General features: G+C 38.8%; 1 protein-coding gene across 1 annotated transcript in view; it reads left to right on the forward strand.

Moving 5' to 3' along the window:
- The window catches only part of PHACTR2 (phosphatase and actin regulator 2), a 124,247-nt gene extending 109,856 nt beyond the window's left edge, over positions 1-14,391 (forward strand). The window contains exons 12-13 of the mRNA XM_069487731.1: positions 2,765-2,841; positions 12,932-14,391. Of these exons, the coding sequence (XP_069343832.1) occupies positions 2,765-2,841; positions 12,932-12,947 (93 nt within the window). The 3' untranslated portion in view covers positions 12,948-14,391. The remainder of the gene's footprint in view (positions 1-2,764; positions 2,842-12,931) is intronic.
- Positions 14,392-21,598: the final 7,207 nt, after the last annotated feature.

Here is a 21,598-nt window from a genome sequence, read left to right on the forward strand (position 1 = left end):
CCCATTTGAGATCTAACAACTCACGGGGCCTCTCTAGGGCTTCGTATTTGTAAGATAAAAGGCTTGAAATAGTGTTCATGTTATCAATTGCTTTGTAACAAACCACCCCAAAACTCAGTGGCTTAATACAACTATTTATTTTGCTCCCAATCCTATGAGTTAGGAATTTGGGAAGCGCTCAGCTCAGGGGTTTGTTTCTGATCCATGTGACATCACGTGACATGCTGGAGTTGACAATCCACTTCCAAGATGGCTTCTTCACTACCTGCTTGTGCCTTGTTCCTCTTTGACCTCTCTCCCTCTATCCACGTGGCATCTCATCCTCCAGAGCCTTTCCTTGTACCTTGGGTTCCTCGCAGTATGGTTTCCTGAGAGCAGTCACATTCTTTTTATGTGGCATCTGGCTGTCAAGAAACAAGAATTAGCCTAGGCAACACAGCAAGACCCTGTCTCTTAAAAAAAGAAAAAAGAAAAGTCCAGGTGTGGTGGCATGCTTAGTCCTAGCTACTTGGGAGGTTGAGGTGGGAAGATCACCTGAGCCCAGGAATTCAAGGCTGCGGTGAGCTATGATCACACCTGTGAATAACCACTGCACTTTAACCTGGACAGCATCACGAGACCCCATCTCTAACAATAAAATTAAAAAAAAAAAAGAAGAAGAAGCAATAGGTGCCAGACCAGTTAAGGCTACACTCCAGACTGGGATGGTGTCACCTATACTATGTTCTGTTGTCAGATCAGTTACAGGGCTCACCTAGGGCCAAGGCTGGAGAGATAGACTCCACCTCTCAATGGGGGAGCAGCAAGGTCACATTGCAGATGAGCTTGTGGGATGTGCAAGCATTGTGTAACTGGATCCCTGGGGGAAAATGTGTGCATGTGTATATGGTCATCAGTGAATTGTAAATTTTATTAATATAAAAGATATATAGCACACAATTTATAATTGAGCTGTTCTGTAAATTCCATATCTCAATCGATTCTCACAGAATGCTTTCCATTGATTTGTTTTTTTGCCAGACTCTTAGATCAGTAGCCCACTCCTGTTGTGAGTGAGGACTTTGTCTTATTTATGTTTGAGTCTCTTTCAGTGACATTATCTTCTTTCATTCCAGTAGACTCTCCATAAATAAAAATGAAAGAGATGTTAGTCACAGTCACAAGCGAAAATAATTTGTTTTTGAAAAGCCTCATAATAATGATGTTTTATGGATGACTTTACAGTGTACAAAGCACTTTCAAATATGTTCTTGATTAATTCTCATGCCATTGTGAAGAATTCCCTCCCCATTTTCCAGATGGGAAAACTGAGCTTTTGCAGCAAAGAGACTTACTGAGGCTCACACTGCTGTGGAGGGAATAGCCAGGACTAGAATCCATGTCTTCTGACTCTGAGTGTACTACTTTTCACTTCCTTTGCTGAAACCTTGCATTTGGAGAAGAAATTTAAAATGGACATCGAGACAGGATCTCTGTCACTCTTCAAATTAAGATACCTCCTTTTAGGGAAGAATTTTTTATAGATGTCAGTTGGTGAGTGGTAGAGAGCATCTTCACTATTTCACCTTCTGGTTCTAGGTGTCCAATTTTACGGGGAACAAAACAGTGTCCTTCCTGTCGATCTGACTTGTGAGACAAGCTGGACAGCCCTGTCACAGGGCTCCCAGGCTCGCAAACATTTCTCTGCTTGTTTCCTCTCTTCCAAAAGGCAGTAGCAAGAATTATCACCACAGTTCCCAGTCACAGGTTCCCCACAGACACTGCAGGGGCTGAGGAAGATATCTGGGGAGAAGGGACAATCTGTGACAACAGGACTCACACATCATTGAAAGGTGCATTGAGGGAAAAGCAGAGAGGTGGCTAGTGATAGGAGAGAGACAAAGAGAAGCCTCAGGGCTTTCTTTTTTTTTTCCCTTTTCTAAAATTTATTATTTTCCAACCACAAAGTAAATTTTCTTATCTCCCAGTGAAGTCACTCTCTGTGGTTTTATTGTCATTCTGTGTTTTGGCTGAAGAGTCCGTTTTGCCTCCAGGTTGCAGGGGTGTTTTAATTAGCACATTTTTTGTTTCATGAGTAAAACATTCCTTGTAGAAAAAAATTAGGAAATAAAAATAAGCAAAAAAAATTGAAACTAAAAACCATCCAGGATTCTGCCGCTACTTGTTAACAGATAACTAAAGTTAATATTTTGACGAACATCTCGGCTTTTCAGTCTGAATGGTGTAAGCACCTTTTCGAACACCAAAAATTGTATGGCATGGATTGTGTGTCCTTTAAGTAGTAATGCATTCTATTTGATATTTTCTTTGAGTAGCTTTAAGTGCTATATTGAATTTCAAGTTCTATTTATCTAAACTTGTGGTATTAAAGAATGTATAGCAACTATCTTAAGCCATGTTGTCATGGGCAATATTAAATGCAGAACTTTCATAAGAGAATGATACTGTTTCTCAGAAACTCTCATGACCTGCACTTTCCTTAGGATCATCGAGGGTAGGGGATGTTCTGTGTGACTCATAGATTAGGCTTAAGGATGAGTTGAGCAAAGGCCTCCCTTGTCTAGGACACTTAAAGGAAGTCTATCCTGGTTTTAGTTTGGATATTGTATGATGTATTTATTACATCTTTACCTGGTAAAAATTAGGAGTCCCTTTCTCTCTCCAAGACATTTCTTGAAAGAATGCCTGCTTCGTTGTTGCTATCTATACTAGGGAAATATGTGACCAAAATAACAATTCTATGTAACTATTTTTTCCTGTTTAGGCAGCCATAAGGAAAGAACTAAATGAATTTAAAAGCACAGAAATGGAAGTTCATGAAGAGAGTCGACAGTTTACAAGGTAGGTAGACAAAATGAAGTTTAGCATATTAAAAAGGCTTAAGATGTTAAATTTTATGTTAGTTGTATTTTATCACAATTAAAACAATTGCTTTAATACGGTTTCACATAAAACCATCCTATTAACATTTCTGCTTCTCCCACAACTCATCCTTGTTTGCTTTTACTGATAACCTCACAGTCAATATGGCAGTTTTAAAGATATGCCTAGACAAGAGTATAAATTTCTGGAATTTCGTAATAAACTCAGCTATCTCTTTTTAAGAACACTAAGACTAATCATGCTGAATAAGAATTCCTAAAGTTAGTTTTTTTTTTTTCTTTCAAAGAAATCTGAATCATTCCAAAGGGCTACATTTTGGTTCCTTTCTTAGTTTTATTTTCTGAGCCAGAAGACAAGTATCAACATCATTTATTCTGTTCTTGAACAGACTCAGTTGGAGTAGATGCCCAGAATAGATGCTGGCGAGAGTCAGTGTGGGCATACGCAGTAGGCATAACTTAGGCTGGAAGCTGACTTTTCAGAAGATATAACTTAGAGTGGGAACCCAGGTTTTACTGTGCCACAGAAGATTGCTGTCATCTCTTTTCCCTCCAGCACTCTTCAGTTTCTTTCCCAGGCTACTATAATCCCAAGGGACCCGAAGGCTCCTGTAGGCTGACCCCCACAGGTGTTCTTTGTATTTCTATCTAATGGGTGTATGTGCTTTGCTCTATGTAACAGATGTGTTTCTAACAGTTTGCACATCAATCAAATCTTTAATAATTGAGTTGATTTTAAGAAAATGCCGGGACAGATGATCACATGAAGCAGATCACAGTAGGTCTTTCTGGAAAACAAATACTGATCCCCTGGGCTAGAAACAGCCTCTGTAGGGCAGCCATACATCCTGGTGCTGCTGTTCCTGCACTGGTTCCTGGTGGTGGTGCTGCTCTGTGCTGGGGAGCATGTCACGGGACAAAGGAAATAGCAGTATATAACCTTGAAATTGAATAGCAAACCCCTTCCCTAAAATTCCTGGGGAGCTTTGCTCCACAGCTGTTCCTCGTATGTCAATGTCTGGGATGCAGAAGAAACTCCTTTCTCTCTTAGGGGCATACTTAGCCCTCCATATACACAGAATCAACCAACCATGATCCAAAATATTTTCAAAGATAAATAAAAAATAACAACACAACAATAAAAATAATACAAATTTTAAAATATAGTACAACAGCTATTTACATAGCATTTACACTGTAGTAGGTATTATAAGTAGTCTAGAGATGCTTTAAAGTATACAGGAAGATGTACATAGGTTATATGCAAATACCTACACCATTTTTATATCAGGGACTTTAGCATCCATGGATTCCGGTATCCGCAGGGATCCTAGAACTAATCCCCAGTGGATACCAAGGAATGACTGTATTTCTTCTTTACTTGCTTCTCCCAAGTTTGATTGTGTATGCATGTAGGGCTTTCCAACATCCTGAATGTATAGAATTTTTGTCTATTTGAGGGCTTTATTCCATTGCAATCTACTACTGAACCAACAATGTCCCCATATCAAGCCAGACTTGTTTGTCCTCCTCTTTTTCCCCCTCCACTTCTGGGTCAGGAAAAGTTCATGCTAAAATGTGACACCTGTAGTTGCTTTTTACCAGTAAAGTTGATCATAAAAAGGTGGCTGGATACTTTTGGTGACATGGAGCTGGCTGGGGTGGCTGAGCAATTGGGAATATGGCACGTGACATTCTCTTTTAATATACACATGGGTCAGTTTCTGGATTCTTCAATATGTTCTAATGAGCTATTTGTCTGTCCCTGCCTGTGTCATGCTGTTTAATTAGGACAGGTTGATAGTATGTTTTTATATCTGATGGGGTGTTGTTTTACCCTCAAAATCCTATTGGCTATTTTTCTATATGTATTCATCTAGAGAAGTTTTGAACATGCTTCTTGTGTTTCATAGTCTATTGATATCTTCATTGTTTAAGTAAATATTAATAGATGCAAACAGATAAGCTTTTGAGGGGGTAACAGCTGATATCAAGGGTAAACTTTAAAATTTTTCTAAAAAGTATATTGATTAACACTCTTTAAAATGTCTTTCCATATAAGGAAAAATTAAATATTCATATCACTAAAACAAATGTGCCTTGCTTAAGTATTCTTTAAAACTTGGCAGGAAAGCAAATGGCTGCTGCTATATTTCCATTAATTTATATGACATCATTAGAGTTGCATTCCAGTAGAGAAATATTTTGGCTCTGGGACATAAAAATCTTGCTTATGTTTTTCGAGTTGTTTTCAGTATTTCTTTTAAGAGGAAAAAGTTTTGGTAAACACTCCTGTTCCTAATCAATATAATACAAAAACATGGAACTGTTTTACATTTAGAAAATTGCTCATGTAAAAGATAGTGGCACTGTTGGCACCAGCCTCTCTTGAGGGAGGAACAATAAACACTCTATGAATCACTACCTCGCCCTTTAAATGCAACTTAGATATACAGCAGCTCTCTGTTCTTCTCATTAGCGTCAGACATTTATACCAAGTAAGCGTTCCCTTCAAAACCTAAATCTCGTAACTCCCTGAGATTTGAGGTGGTTAATAAATGGGTTGAGACAGCCCTGCCACCTCTGCTCCAGCACCCTTTATCCAGAAACAGCCTCCCACACAGTGATGTATCAGCGAACACTGGAAGGATCCACTCCCATCCACAGCTTCCTTTGCGTCTATCTCTGGGGGAATATGCAAGCTGGTGGCTAAGGGCAGGCACGGGAGGGAGACTTCTCACTGCTCCCCCTTTGAAACTTTTGAGTTTTTGAAACATACGAATGTATTATCTTCAGGATCTGGAAGAATTTGGAAAAAAAAAAAAAAGGTATTACCTAGTCTAAAACAAACATTTAAAAGAAAAACTAAAGGATTCACACCCTAAGTCCTCATTCTGTTAATGAGGATCCGACATGGTGGCTTTTCTTGAATAATAGTTTGGCGCTAATACTAATGGTGACTCTCCCACTTTTTACGCATGAGAAGACACCTCTGATCCCTCCATCCTGGGATACATTCTGTGACATGTTTGATCTGCAGTGATGAAGAAGAACTGTGATGATCCACTCTTTTATCTCATTCCCCTGGCTACTTTCCCCTAGTATTTTCCAGATAGCTCTCCAGAGTTGGAATGCATTTTAGGGCCTTGCAGTGAGGGTGGGAGAAGTGGTCCCCACAAGAATCCATCCTGCAGCCTGACAGGTACCAAGTATATGTCGCCTTGGGGTCCTTAGAGCACTGCTGCTTATCTGGCCTGTGTTTTCTGCCCCCAGGAGCTACCCACTGAACCCACTGTTCAAAACCCAAAAGTCCATTGGAAGGGCCATATATTATTATTATTATTATTATTATTTTTGAGACAAAGTCTCTCTCTGTTGCCCAGGCTAGAGTGAGTGCCGTGGCGTCAGCCTAGCTCACAGCAACCTCAAACTCCTGAGCTCAAGGGATCCTCCTGTCTCAGCCTCCCGAGTAGCTGGGACTACAGACATGCGCCACCATGCCCGGCTAATTTTTTTTCTATATATATTTTTAGCTGTCCATATAATTTCTTTCTATTTTTAGTAGAGATGGAGTCTCGCTCTTGCTCAGGCTGGTCTCGAACTCCTGAACTCAAACGATCCGCCCACCTCGGCCTCCCAGAGTGCTAGGATTACAGGCGTGAGCCACCGCGCCCGACCGAAGGGCCATATATTATTAGATAGGGTCACTGTGTTCTTGACCACCATGGCAAACAAAAGCCACTTCCTTTCCATAGTAAATGGGATTTCTACGATATAAAGTAATTCTCTAAATTATAAAGACCAATCGCATGAAAAATCAAATTTTATTTAAAAACTAAATTTTAGAATGAGCACTGCTGAGTATGAATCACTTTAATCTTCTGGATATTGTTTTCCAAATTTCTTTAAGTGTTAACATGTATCAGATTTATAATTAAGAGAGAATATCACTTTTTAAAAATAAACTTTTAGATTTGTAAATAATATTTTTCAAATGTGCAAAAGTATTCTCATTTTTTATTAGCTAATAAATTATTTGTTTATTATATTAAGGGATACTGTCAAAGACTCAGAATCATTGAATTAAAGCTATAAGAGTCAAAGTGGGCCTCAAGAGATCATTGGCATAATGTCTAGCAGGAAAATCAGGATATTGACTAAATGCATATATAGCAATGATATATTTTATTTAAAATTCAGATGCATGGGCCGGGCGCGGTGGCTCACGCCTGTAATCCTAGCACTCTGGGAGGCCGAGGCGGATGGATCGCTGGAGTTCAGGAGTTCAAGACCAGCCTGAGCAAGAGTGAGACCTCATCTCTACTAAAAATAGAAAGAAATTATCTGGCCAACTAAAAATATATAGAGAAAAAATTAGCCGGGCATGGTGGCACATGCCTGTAGTCCCAGCTACTCGGGAGGCTGAGGCAGTAGGATCACTTAAGCCCAGGAGTTTGAGGTTGCTATGAGCTAGGCTGACGCCACGGCACTCACTCTAGCCTGGACAATAGAGCGAGACTCTGTCTCAAAAAAAAAAGAAAGAAAGAAAGAAAGAAAAAGAAAAAAATTCAGATGCATATCAATAAAGATTAGGAAATATAGTGGAGTTATAGGTTTTTTTTCTTTAATTTTCAAATTTTTTAAATGGTATATTGAGATAGAGATGTATATACACATATACATACAGTTGACCCTTGAACAATTCGAGGGTTAGGGACACTGACCCACCCCTGCAGTGGAAAATCTACATGTAAGTTTTGATTCCCCCAGAACTTAACTACCAATAGCCTACTTTTCACTGGAAGCCTTACTGATAACATAAACAGTTCATTAACACATGTTTTGTTTGTTATATGTATTATATACGGTATTCTTACAATAAAGTAAGCTAGAGAAAAGAAAATGTTATTAAGAAAATCACAAGAAGGCCGGGCGCAGTGGCTCACGCCTGTAATCCTAGCACTCTGGGAGGCCGAGGCGGGTGGATCGCTCGAGGTCAGGAGTTTGAGACCAGCCTGAGCAAGAGTGAGACCCCGTCTCTACTAAAAATAGAAAGACATTATACAGACAACTAAAAATCTATATAGAAAAAATTAGCCGGGCATAGTGGCGCATGCCTGTAGTCCCAGCTACTCGGGAGGCTGAGGCAGTAGGATCGCTTAAGCCAAGGAGTCTGAGGTTGCTGTGAGCTAAGCTGACGCCACGGCACTCACTCTAGCCTGGGCAACAAAGTGAGACTCTGTCTCAACAAAAAAAAAAAAAAAAAAGAAAATCACAAGGAAGAGAAAATGTATTTACTGTTCATTAAGTACAAGTGGATCATCATAAAGTTATTCATCCTCATCTTCATCACATTGAGTAGTAGGAGTAGGGGTTGGTCTTGCTGTTTCAGGGGTGGCAGAGGCAGAAGAAACTTTGTGTGTAAGTGGAGCCATGCAGTTCAAACCCATGTTATTCAAGGGTCAGCTGTATCTAGATACATATGTTTTTTTAAGCAATGATCTCATTCTGTACCTTCTAGAGGTATTACTATCCTATGTGGATTTACAGATAAAGTAAACCACTCTTTCAGCTTCTAAATATGCTTATCAAAATGTGACGTGGCAGGACCTATATTTGGGACTGCAATAAAAATTAATTAAGGGGTCCTCCACAGAGGAATGGGAAAGTTACTTCTGTAGTAATACTGTCTTTCATGGATGCTCCATTTGCTTGCTACCTGGACAAAAACTAAAAAGAGTTGCAAAATGCAGCTTTAACTGCCAGAGTGGAAAGCATGGCCGATATTGGGAGTACTAAGAGCCCAGCCAGCATGTGGTCTGCCTCTCAGGCGGAACAAGGAGCTATAATTTAAGAGAGCATCTTCACTTGTTTAACATAAATGTACGTGGTGTGACGGTGAAACTCTTTTAAAGAAAGGGGGGATGAATTATTTTGGATTTCCTTATATATCAAATAGGGAAGCACAAGAAAGTAATATTTTACTTTTGTGAATAATTATATATTTTGTATTATCCGCATGCATTTACGGGAAGATGAGTAAATTCTTAAAAATTAAATTGCAGAAGGATTATCTTCATAGAAATAGTTATCCTTACCTGAATTCCATGACTTAAAAATAACATTCCCCCATTCACTCCCTCTCAACCGTATGAAAATAAGAAAAATGTTATTACAGTTTTTAAAAGAAGAAAAAAGTACAGATAACTTCAAATTTGAGTCTCAGGAAAGTTCTGAAAAGAGGGTGGCCGAGAACCCTGAGTATCCTCCGGGCACAGTGAGTCTATTTATTGCTCCATCACCTGGAAGCCTAAAGCCAAAACTGTCATTCTGTCAGGTAGGCAGACTTCCCAGGAGGTAGAGCTGAACTTCTCATATTTTAAAATGAATGCAAACCACTGAGCAATAGCAAACTAAGCAATAATTTGCATTTTTAGTACCTCTAACCATAAAATTTTAGAGCTGAATTTGAAGATAAGGTATCTAATTTAAACAGGATATAAATATCCTTTTCTGGTTGGATAGAGCAGGAAAATGTATGGATTGTTTTTTGTTGTTGTTTTGTTGGGGTTTTTGTTGTTATTTTTACCAAATCTGGACATTCTATATAAAGAGAAGTTACGGTTCTGACCCCAGACTCTGTCAGCGCATTATCACATACACAGTATCGGTTGGTCACTTTCTTCTCTTAGCCGTTAAAGCTACACTGGCAGCCTGTGACCTTCCAGCGCAATCTAGACTGTGGAACTCGTTGTCTACTGGGATCCACGGGCAAGTGGTATGTGTAGGGGAAAAAAAAATCTTACAGCGTCCTTGGCCGTTTTTGAAAATTAAAAGCAAGATACTTTCCAGGAAGATGCTGGGCTTCTCTCTTTTGGTTTACTGACTACTCCCATTGTTGCCCAACCCCAGGTCTCATTCACCTTCAGCCCACAGACGTTACTAACGGGGAGAAGGCGTCAGGTTTCCCCACACTTGTCCTTTGAATTCTGGACCCAATGAACATCCGTAGATTAGGAGACTGTGGACTGTTTGGTGAGCAAAGCCCAGCAAATTTGGAGAGGGCTAAATAATTGCTCAATGAGATATGTTTTTATTTAATTCCTAGAAGAGCTGAACCTAAGGATAAGAGAGTATTGGTAGCTCCTGGTGTGAGGATCTGGGAGGTACAATGTACTTGTCTCGTATTGTCCGAGCTCCCCAGGCTCCTGCTCTCCCTGAGTTGTGTGCGTAGTGCTGGCGGGTCCTGCTTGGAGGGGTCATCCCCGCAGATCTCCCTGGATGTACTTTCCTAGTCATGGTCAAAAGTTTGAGAATAGATGGTAGCAATCAAAGTGTAGCCTGGGAATGTGGAACCGGATTTTTCTCTGGTCAAAATTGACCAAAACTTGAATGGATAAAGAAAATGTGGTATATATACCTAATGGAATACTATTCAGCCATAAAAAAGGAGATCCTGTCATTCACGGCAACATGGATGAGCCTGGAGGACATGACCTTAAGTGACATAAGTCAGGCACAGAAAGATAAATACTGCATGTTCTTATTCACATGTGGAAGCTAAAAAAATGGATCTCATAGAAGTAGAGAGCAGGATAGTGTTTACTAGAGGCCGGGCAGGGGGAGGTCTGATGCCAAAGTCCTGAGAACCTGGGGGTGGGGGCGGGGGTGCCGGTAAAAATTCTGGAGTCCAAAAGCCAGGGAGCCCGGGGTTATTGTCCAGGGACAGGAGAGGAAGAGTGTACCCCAGCTCCAGCAGATAGAGCAACATAGTCACTTTTTTCTGTTTTTGCTCTCTTTGGGGCTGCCCACATTAAAGACAGATCTTCCTCACCTAGTTCCCACAGACTCACATGCTAATCTCGTCTGGAAACACCCTCCCAGACACACCCAAAAATAGCGCTTTACCAGTTTTCTAGATACTCCTTAATCCAGTCACGTTGACACCTAAAATTAACCGTCCTGGGGGTTCTAGAAGAACTAAAACTTGTTCTCTGATTTAAATGACAAGAGGGAGCTCTGAGTACACTGTTGGGGAGGAGAAAAACATTCCACCACCAAGAGAGGTGGGCTAACGCGGAAGGGACAGCTAGTGGCCTTCCCAGCTTGGGGCCTGCGGTGGGAAAGACTTTGGCGTAATCAGGAGGCAGAGAGAAGGCCCCCATGACCGGAAGGGTGACATTGCCTCTGTTTAACAAACGCAGGCGTGGAGGTCCACACTCTGCCCAAGATTATGGTCAGGGGTAGATGAAGAGCTTAACTCAAAGCAGACACATTCCTTCTTTAGGCACAACTTGTTGGCCAGTTTTGGAAAGCCTGGGATTTCTTATTTTTATTTTGACGTCTGGAAATTCAAACATACAAAGGTAACATAAGCCCTATGTATCCATCCAGCAGCTTCTCCAGTTAGCAATTTATGGCCAATCTTGTTTTATCTGTTCTTATGTCTTTAATTTTTCATTTTGTAATGCTTAGATTCAACACAGCAACATTTATTCAGTACTATCATGTTTGAGATACTTCATTCTATGAATATGTAGAAGAGAATAAGAACAATCTTTCCTTAAGCTTCTCATGATCTAAGAGCAGAGGCAGCCCTACACATAGATTATATAATGGGAGCAATAACTGGTATAAAGCAAAGGTTAGAGGAACACAGAAGTGAGAGCAATGAATGCTTCCTGGAAAAGTGAAGAAAGGGGAGTTTGGGGAACTCACAGAATGAGATTGCACAAAGCGGAGATGGGAAGAGATGTAAGGGTAGAGGAGAGAGCAGGAACACAAAAGCAAGTGATTGGAACTTAGAGTATTTCAGGGGTAGTGATGGAGATATAGCTAGAAACATGGGTTGGGCCATATTCTGAAAGGCCTCAGTTGCCACTGTAGGAAATTTGTATTTTATGTTGTAGGAAGTGGGGAACAATACAGTGCTTTTAAGGAAGAACTGGAATGATGGGGTTAGTATAATATTTTATAAGGATATGTTCAAGCATAGATTTGATGGAGAGAGCCTGAGACAGAAGCCAGTTAACAGACTGGCTGACCAGGGCAGATGAGCATTTAATTATAGAAGACGGTGAAAGACTAAGTAGAGCTGCATATGTGTGGAATCACGGTAGTAGCCTGAAGAGCTGGATCAGATAAGGGTTTATGGAGAAGCTGGCTTTTGACCTTGATCTTGAAGATGAAAACATAAATAGGAAATGAAGGGAGGGAATTACAGTGCTGAGGAACAGCATGTTCAAAAGCACCAGGCTACAAAAATGCAAGGAATGTTCAGGAACTGGCTTGGAGGGAAATGAAGCCGGCTAGCTGGCTGGCAAACTGTTAAAGTAGTGCCAGCAAAAGATGACGAGGACTTTAATGACTCAAAGACAGGCAATGGAGGCAGGACTTGGTGACTTACAGGACATGGAAAATGGAGGAGAGAAATGAATTGCAAATCTGGGGTCTAGAAACCTAGTTTAGGTTTCCAGACTAAAAATATTTTAAAAAGTAGAACATCAAACAAAATAGAACGTGCAAAAGCAAGTTAATAGGAAAACCTTTGTGTAGTTGTGGGCGTGTTTAGTATGTTACCACGGAATATCCGGGTGGAAATGCCCAGCAGGCGTTCAGAAATCAGGTGCAGAAAGTAGATTTGGGGTCATCAGCCTGAGATGATGAGAGGCTGAAGCTAATGAAATTTGTGACTATTTGTTGTTTTCCCTTTATAACTACAGACCAGGTGTAACCTAAATCCTTTGTGAAACATTTCACTCTGCTTAACAAGGGTTAGAATGTGACCCTCAAGAATAGCGATGTTTTGTGTCTTGATTGCCCTATAACCTGAATAATATAACCAGCATCTTTTGTAATATATAAGGGTTGTCTCCAACATAACATTTATAACAGAATCCTGATACGACAGCAATTTATAAGCAGTGATTCAGTTGGGGGACTTCTAGAGCTGCCTTAATTGTAAACATTGCCATGCTTTGTCCAACTCACTGAATGCAGAGTGAGCACCTCATAGCGAAGACTCACAAAGTTTCTGTTTCTTACTCCAGGTTTCATCGTCCATAATGAAGTGTGAGACTATTTGGAAACATAGACTGATCATCTTTGGGGGAAGCTCTGCTTCCTGAAAACCTGATATTGCACTGGGATTTGAATGTGTGTGTTTCCCTTTAACTTGTGGTGAGGGAAGTGTGTGACTCGGCTTTGTTGGAAATGTCCCTCACCTGTGCAGCCCAGATGGGGCCAAGAAGCAAAGAGAGGAGGCAGTGATCCTCGCTGCCCAGAATGTGCATCGACGGTAAGGGACACCCGGTAAGGGACACTGTGGTTACATCAGTTATTCTTCATCAGGAGTTTTAATCAAAGAAGATGAGCAGAAGACAATCGCTGGCTCCCTATTACCGGAAAGCCAAATTTTATAGTGCGGGTTAAAGAAAAATAGAGATTGGAATTGCTGGGCACGGGAAAGGGGTGGGAGTTAAAAACCAGAAAGAAAGAGAAATATTTCATTATGTTAATGAAGAAAAGAGAAAATTGACGCATAAATGTATTTTTGAAGTAGGCATTTGGTAGCTGAGAGCTTATTAAGGGACGTAGGAATCTAATTATCAACATGGATTCTTTAAAGACTTGACCCTAGAAGAATATTCTTGTTCACCACTTTTGTCGGTACAGTGCAGTACCATTACTTTATGTTGTGCCAGTGAATCCAGTTGCCAGAAATGTCTGAATGTTTTCATGCATCTTTTTCTTAAATGCAAGAGGCTTCTATTGACTCTTAACAAGCATGCTTACCCAAATTTTGTTGCATGCTTTAAATAGCATAGCTATACACACTTGACCTTTTTTTATACTCCTTTCCTAGTGCACCAACCTTCCACAAGGATAACAGGACTGGGAATAAAGTCAGATGTAACAGGACCCTATAAAACTGTAGCAAGCTTCAGAAGTAAATCTTTTGATCTTTCCCTATCTTGATTATCTCCAATATCAATGCACCCATACTTGATCTAAAGAAGATAATATTGACAATCATGACACCTTTTTAAAAAACCTGAATCCAAAGTTAAAACTTAAGCGAGATACAGGTGTGCTGCCTGCAGTCAGTTCTGAGTGGGAATGCAGAAGACCGGTTATTTTTCAGTGCTGCATTAAAAAAAAGTTGGGTTGCTGCTATTTAAAAAATACTCAAAGGCTTAAGAGAACACAGAACGTTTCTGCTAAGTTGTGTGTGTGGAAAACCTCATCTTGGAATTCAGAAATCTGCAGGTAGCATCCATAAATATAGTACAGTATTTACTTTCAATGCAAAACGATCAGTGAGATTAAAGTCATGGAAGGTTTCCCTATGAGCCTACAGTCAGTATTGTTTACATGAAGAAACCCTCTATTGATGTGTTGCTATTTTCCATGGAGTCACAGGCACAGTATGACTTCTGTTCCCAAATACGTATGACCATGTGTAAATACTACCTTGCATTTAATTGTTCTTTCACAATTGTTTTGTGCCCTTTTTACTAAAAACACATAAAATATATAGCAAGACAAGACCTAAATAGAGTTTATTTTATTCTCAGAGCTTGGACTGTGGTTCATAATATGGAAGACTATAATTTTTTATTTCAACCCAAAAGTAAGCATTTAATCTGGTGGATAAATTTAGATCCCCCATTCATTGGTGTTTTGAAGAACCACTTGAAATTGGATGATTTGGTTTAAAAAATTGTATCTGGCTTAGACACTTATGGATTAAAAAAGAAAAAAAAAATTTTAGCCCCAACTGGCCTATTACAAAAAGCCTGAACCATTTTATAACTAAAGAAATTAATCAGCATTATTGCACCTCTTGTTGCACTCAGCTGTGTGCATTAATAAAATAAACCTGGAGTTTGCACTGTTGTCATTTCACTAATAGGATAAGACATAACTTTTGATTTGCAAAAGTTTTTCTTCATGGCCAAGTGTCTGTCTCTGCCTGAGGTTTTTGTCTATCTTACAGTGTTTCAATCCAGCCATAAAAATGAACTTGTTCTAATTTTTTTCCAAAGCCATCCTTTTTTTATATCTTATTTTATTATCATTTCAGTGTCTTCGGTGAAATACCAAAAAATATAATGTTTCTTTTGATTTTCTATGTTTATGATCTTTGAATATTTTTTTAAATATTTTAGTCACAAGCCCTCTCCATAATGGTAAATATAAGAAGACATTATCACCATTTTATCACTCAAGAAACATGTTATAGAAAGTTTTTATCTGGTTGATAAAAGGAACAGTTTTTTCCCACTAGAACTAGACAGACTGTAAAAACCACTAGTGCATATGATGCAATTGTTTATTCCCTACAATGAGATATACCTAGTGCAAAAAATGAAAATCTGGTACTTCAATATATTGTTTTCATTGTATAATATGTCAGGTTTAGGAACTACTTACACCTTTTCTTAATACTCATTGATAAATTTAGAGAAAATTTTGTAAGTTAGAGAGAGGTTTAACAGAAAAAAAAATAACCACTGTTAGGCTACTATTTAAGTAATTGGAACTACGAATTACTTCATTAGAATGATTCATTAAATAAAAACTATGGAAAAAATTAAAGGATTATGAGCTAAGCTGTATTTTAATGGTTCATTTTAAGACAGAGGCACTGCACCTCCCCACCGGCAGCCCAGCCAGAGGTCTCTTGCCTGGCAGCCCTAAGAGGATGTAGAGGTCGGACCACCCTCCATATAATCACGCCTCTGCCTACCAGCAGTATTTCGGCAATTTAGCCAATAAGCATACATTCTATAAGGAAAATAAATATGTGTGGGAATCAGATTTCTTTTGTTGTTGTAATAACGCAGTTCCAGGTTTTTTGCTATTTAAACTGTGGCATTAGGCTGACATAGAGGAAGTGAGTGGGTTTTCCTGAGTGTCCAAGATATGACTAAGGAAGAAAACAAACCCACCTCCAGGAAGGTCCCAGGCAGGAAAGAACTAGACAGACTGTAAAAACGAAAGTGACCCTCCAATCCAAAGGGACAGATTAAAAACCAAACAAACAAAAAAGCTAAACAAACAAACAAACAAAAAAGAAACGAAGTGACCATTCCCATCTTTTTTTAAATGGAGGGGAAAAGCATTAATATTAAAGTGGTAGGAAGATGGGCAATGGGCTTTGTCAGCATCTTCATGGTCATTACCAGTCTGACAAAAATCAGTTCTCTGGTGGCCAGTGTTAATTTAAGGCAGCTTGCCTGATAATTTCCTGTGTATATGAAGTGTCTTGCATTTTTTTATGTTAGCTATAATTCCTTCAATTATTTCACTGAAATCTATAATATTCAGCAAACCGTTTTGGGTTATTTGAACAGCTGTTTTAAATGGAGGAAAAAGCAAACACATCTGTCTCTCTGATTTATCCAGAAAAACGGACTTTCTGATTTCACCTTCATATCCTTTAGTAGCATAATGAGTCTATTCACTTATCTTTCTCTAATGTTAGTAAATATATTCTGTTAGTAGGAAGTTCTGAAATTTAAGTGAAAATGTATTTAAGGAAATGGAGGAATTGAATACATCCTTCAGAAATCACAAAATACTGAAAATGAGAGATGAGTCCTTAAAACACAGGTCAAAAAAGAGTCAGATTTTATACCCTACAATTAATTCAGTGCTGGATTGGCATCTATATATGTAGTAGTTTAAAAGAGAAAAAAATCTGCATTAACACTGTATATCCTGATATAGACCGCGTTGACACATAAAGCATCTTATTTTATACTTTATAGAGTCAGACACAACTTTCAAAAATTATACTATATTCACAATAGAAAAAGGCAGTCTTATCTACCACAAGTTGTATGTGCACATTCAAACAGTGAGAACTTTCCTTTCTTCCTTTCTTATTCAAAAATTTCTTTCAGTCTGTTATTATTTTTTTCTTACCAAGTTGTGATTTGATGTTATTATTTTTAAGTGGCCCCTAGTAGCAAATTTCACACAGAGTGAGAAATTTTCATCAGGAGGTGGATAGAATTAAAATAGTACAAGATGTATGAATTTATGTCATTTTCCTCAGTGTGGTAGTACTGTTTAAACATTCCTAAATTCCAATTATGTTAAGCCTATCTTTACTAAAAGTAAGTAAAAGTATGTATACTTTGAGATAAGAATTAGTTTCTTCACATCATTAGAGTACGCGTGAGTAGTAAGGAGCCACTGAGATTCAATTTATTTACAAAATTGTCCCTTGGCCTCTTGAAATGACAAATCTTTTACTATTGAGTATTTGCTCCCTACTCACTGGTGGGATATACTACATTGTTTTACTTGACAAAGCAGAATGAACTTCTGTCCTTAGAGGGAAAAGCAATAGCAGAATTCATCATCAAATTAATAGGAACGTCTTTCTGAGAGGAAGGAAGCACATCCCCAGATAGTTCCAACCCAGGTTTCAAAGAGGAGCATTAGGCTCTACTATAAAGACAAGCAGTGACCAAAGGGTGGTGGGGACAAAGGTAGAATATCCCCAAATCATTCTCATTTTCACTGTCCATTTACTTTTTGTAATCATTAAGCTTAAGCTCTGTATGGAAATTCAAAGCACCATTAGCATTTCTGGAAAGTGGCGTTTTTGAAGACAAGGTCTTCCCAAATTAAGAAATCCCATTGTATACGTTGTAAGATTTCCGGCGAAGAAATGGAGAATCCTGTGGCAGCTATTCCCACCTAAAGCCAACCTTATGAGAAAGGGTCACTTTTAGTTATGTTAGGATTAACTGCACAAAAAAATGTCAGCTTGTTGAATTGCTAGCACAGCTGCACATGTGATCAAAGCAGTGTTGGTCATTGTTTCTCAGTGGGGGTGCCCTTGGCATTCGGAGCTGGGCGATTCGTTGTACAGAAATGTTCCATGCATTGCCAGGTGTTGAATATCCTAGGCCCCTGCTGATGAAGTGCCAGGAGCATTCCCAGTCATTGTAAATTTCAAAAGTAAAAAGCCTTTCCTCGTGTTCAAATGCCCTTCCTGGGAGGGTGGCACCACCTCTCCTGAATACCACTGTCTGCTGCAATTGGAGGACACAGAAGAGAAAGTGCCTATCCCCAAACACTGTCTCTGCTACTTTGCATTTCTTTGGGCCCTGAATAGTTTTCCCCCTTCATTTTTCAAGCCTCTGCTTCCCGTAGCTTTAATTTGCTGGTTCTTCAGGGAGGAGGTTACCAGGCAGCCCTGGCAGTTCAGTGGGCATAGTGACTTGGCCTGGTCCCTGTAGATACTTAAAGCAGAGATTTTATATGAAGCAAGCTTTTTTTTTTTTCTGCCTCACAATTTTACTTTAGAACTACATTATTGGTTATAATCCTTGTCAATGTCATGAGGATTGTTGCATGGGTTAAACGCAAACTCGATGACGACTAACAATCCACATACACAAAGCCGGTAGTCTTTGGAAATACGTCACCATTAGATTTCACCGGGGAATGCTGCATCCCATGAGTTCCAAATGGATCGCCTCCTTATCCTATTAACAAAGCATTTAATCCACATGCAGATGCTTGAATTTCCCCTGCATAAATATGGCCGTGCGGTTCAACTCCTCTAATAAGATTTGTGAATTGGAAATGTGGATTAACTGTGGATTGCATGCATATTGTGCATACTTCAGTGATGGTCACACAAAACAAGATGAGTTTTACCTATGTGAAACATCATTAAACCATACTAACAATACAGAAACATATTCTCGTTGTTGTTTTTTAATCACCAAAACTGAATGGTAAATATGTCTTGAAATTATTTGGATGAATTGTGGCTAGCAGAATGAAATTAATTTAGCCACTATCATTTTTTAAAATATTAAAATTTCTTTTCAGGCAAAGCAACTTAGAGTCAATAAATGTGGTTATATTGTAAACTTTTAGATGGTGCTTAAGAAGTCTTATCTTTTTTAATGCAGTATTTTTTTTTAAAGAATAAATTGAAAGGAGTAAATGAGGCAGAATGCCACTCTACCCTCAGGTCCATTTTTGGTATATTAAAATGCCAATAATATTTGTGCCACTTGCCAATTCGGGGGGCTTTATCCTTACTAGATGCTTTTGTTACATTTTATGATTAATTTGCTTAGAGAGCCTCCACAATGAGAAGTTGCCACTGCAGTACTCAGTAGCATTCGGAAATAAACAGAATGAGTCAAGGGTTAAACCACTTTCATCCTTTAAAATATGGGCACTAATTTTTCTTTTTCTTTTTTAAATATTTCTTCTGTGGCTTAGAAATGTGCCAGTGTGTTCAAAACATTCTGCAACAGACTTTGTACCTACTAAAAAGTCAAACAAGTCATTTTCTTTTTCTGTGTAAGGATGATTTTTAAATAACGGACCATATGTGTTCGTTTGTTATTTCAAGCATCAGTTAAAGTGATAAGAACAGTAAGCTGTGATCATTATCAGACTGACTGAATGATTCCTGGTTTCCAGTGAGTGATCTAGTCCTACATATTACACAGGTGTAATATCTGTGAGTGTGAATAACTGGAACTATACATTGATTAACATGACAGTTTCTCTTTTGTTATTGTTCTTATCTGTACTGTATTATAGTATGTGGGTATAAATATCTACACGTATACACACATATGTATATGTATTCCACTATCGTAACCTGAAAGAAAGACTATGTATTCTCTTTTTTATTCTGTACTGGTGTTTGTGTTATTTAAAAGGCAAAATTATGCTCTATTTAGTTGTATAATATTATAGGAATACCTTGCTGTGCACAATTCCAAGTGCCTTAGAACATTGTTTAGCTTTCCTAAGTATATATAAATGCATATATGTATAAAATTGGGAAAAGTTACCTCAATAAAATCATTGGGAAATCCCCAGTTTTAGTTTGTTTCAATTTCTGCTATATCCAGACAGTCTTTTTAAATTAAAAGCTCAGAGTCCTCACTTGTAAAGGAAGGTAAGACAGCTTCTCTGGCTGCCTGTTACTTCAATTCTTCTTAACTTTTTAACATTTCTTTTGAGGGAAGGGCCTATGATTTATACTTTTTATATAAAATATCTGCCTAAGGAATTACTATTTTTAACAGCAACTTACAGTATATTTATAAAACCATCTTTTTATATCTGAGGATATTTGATATTGATGTTTTTATTGCCATTATAATGTGTAAACATAAAAGATTCCCTTTTAGAGTTTATAATATAGAAAATAAAGAGACTTCCTCATTATGCTTACTATTTGATGTATTACAAGCAGAGAGGTTGGGAGTGTCTTTTGACCAGAAAGGAATTGGAATATACTTTTTATGTTTCTCAACAGTGGTTACAATAGTAACTTCACCTCCTTCAACTCCAGGACAAGATCAAAGATATGAGAGGAAAAGCTGAAATCAACACGGGTGCCATTATGCTAAACAGAAAACGTATAACAGAAGAAGACTGGGACCAAAAAATTAAAAAGTGGGTTTGAAAAATTGGCCCCAAGTATGCTATTGAAAATGGGCAGTACATCTCCAAGTGGTTGTTGCCTTTCCATTTCTTTATCAGACAAAACCAGGTTCTACATTGAAACATTACTTTTTTTTCCTAAGGAAAAGTTACATTGATATTTATTGTCTTTTTTTAATTTCAGAATATTATGGGTGTATAAGTGTTTGGGTTACATGAATTGCTTTTGCACATTTTGAGTCACAGTTATAAGTGTGTCCATCACCCAGATAGTGTGCATTGTTCCTGTTAGGTGTGAAGTTACCCATCCCCTCCTCCCCACTCACTCAACAGAAACATTAGTTTTTAAAACCCAATGGAGGTAAGAAATGGACAATTTTTCATTCTACACAGTGCCGTGGTGGCATCGGATTTATGGTGGTTTAACTCTTCTTGGGACTCATCTCTGACTTGGAGTATGGAGTTGCTACTGTCAGCGCTGCTGCCCACAGACAACCCAAATCCTCCCTCAGTTTGTGAGTTTTGAACTCTTTGCCCTTTAAAGGGTGGTCACTAACAATAAAACAGAAAGGCTAAGAACCTAAAGTTTGTGTGAAGATTTTTTTGCACCTTTGTTAAAAACAGGCACCATTTCTGAGGATTTTAATGGGGAAAAAAAGCTGCAGATGCTAGCTTTTGTAATTAGAGAAACATCCTAGGGAGGAGAGAAATTGTATTTTCAGTGCTTCTCTGGACAAGGATTTGTTCCTGGATGGACTTTTGACCTTGTTTGGCCCAGGTCAGCCAAACCAGAGTAGGGGGCATTCAACATGGGCAAGAATTTGCCTCTAATTGTTCATGTAACAGTACTCAGCAAACTGAAGCTACAGGTCATCTTTTCCACAGCTTAAGGTTGTTATCTCTTTAGTTCAGTCCCTGATGACCTTGGAAATGTCAGTCATTACCTCTCTGGGTCTTCCCCAACCAATTCGTTCTGCATCCTGCTGCCACCTTCGTCTTCCTAAAGGGCACTCTTACGTCCTTCCTGCTCAGAATTGGCCAGTGAATCCCCTCTGCCTACTAAGCCACTCCCAGGCTCTTCAATCGAGCCCTGAGGAGTTTCTGTAGTCCAACACAGACCACAGTTCCAGATTACACTCCCTTTATTCCACACTTGGGCCAAATCAAATGAAACTCATTGTTCCCCAAGTACGTGATACACTCTTTGAACATTACAACTTTGTTTAAGCCATTCCCTTTAAGTGGAGTTCTCCTTTATGTGTTAACATCCC

Source organism: Eulemur rufifrons, chromosome 15 (genome assembly GCF_041146395.1).
Source record: "Eulemur rufifrons isolate Redbay chromosome 15, OSU_ERuf_1, whole genome shotgun sequence".
Classification (NCBI taxonomy): Eukaryota; Metazoa; Chordata; class Mammalia; order Primates; family Lemuridae; genus Eulemur; species Eulemur rufifrons.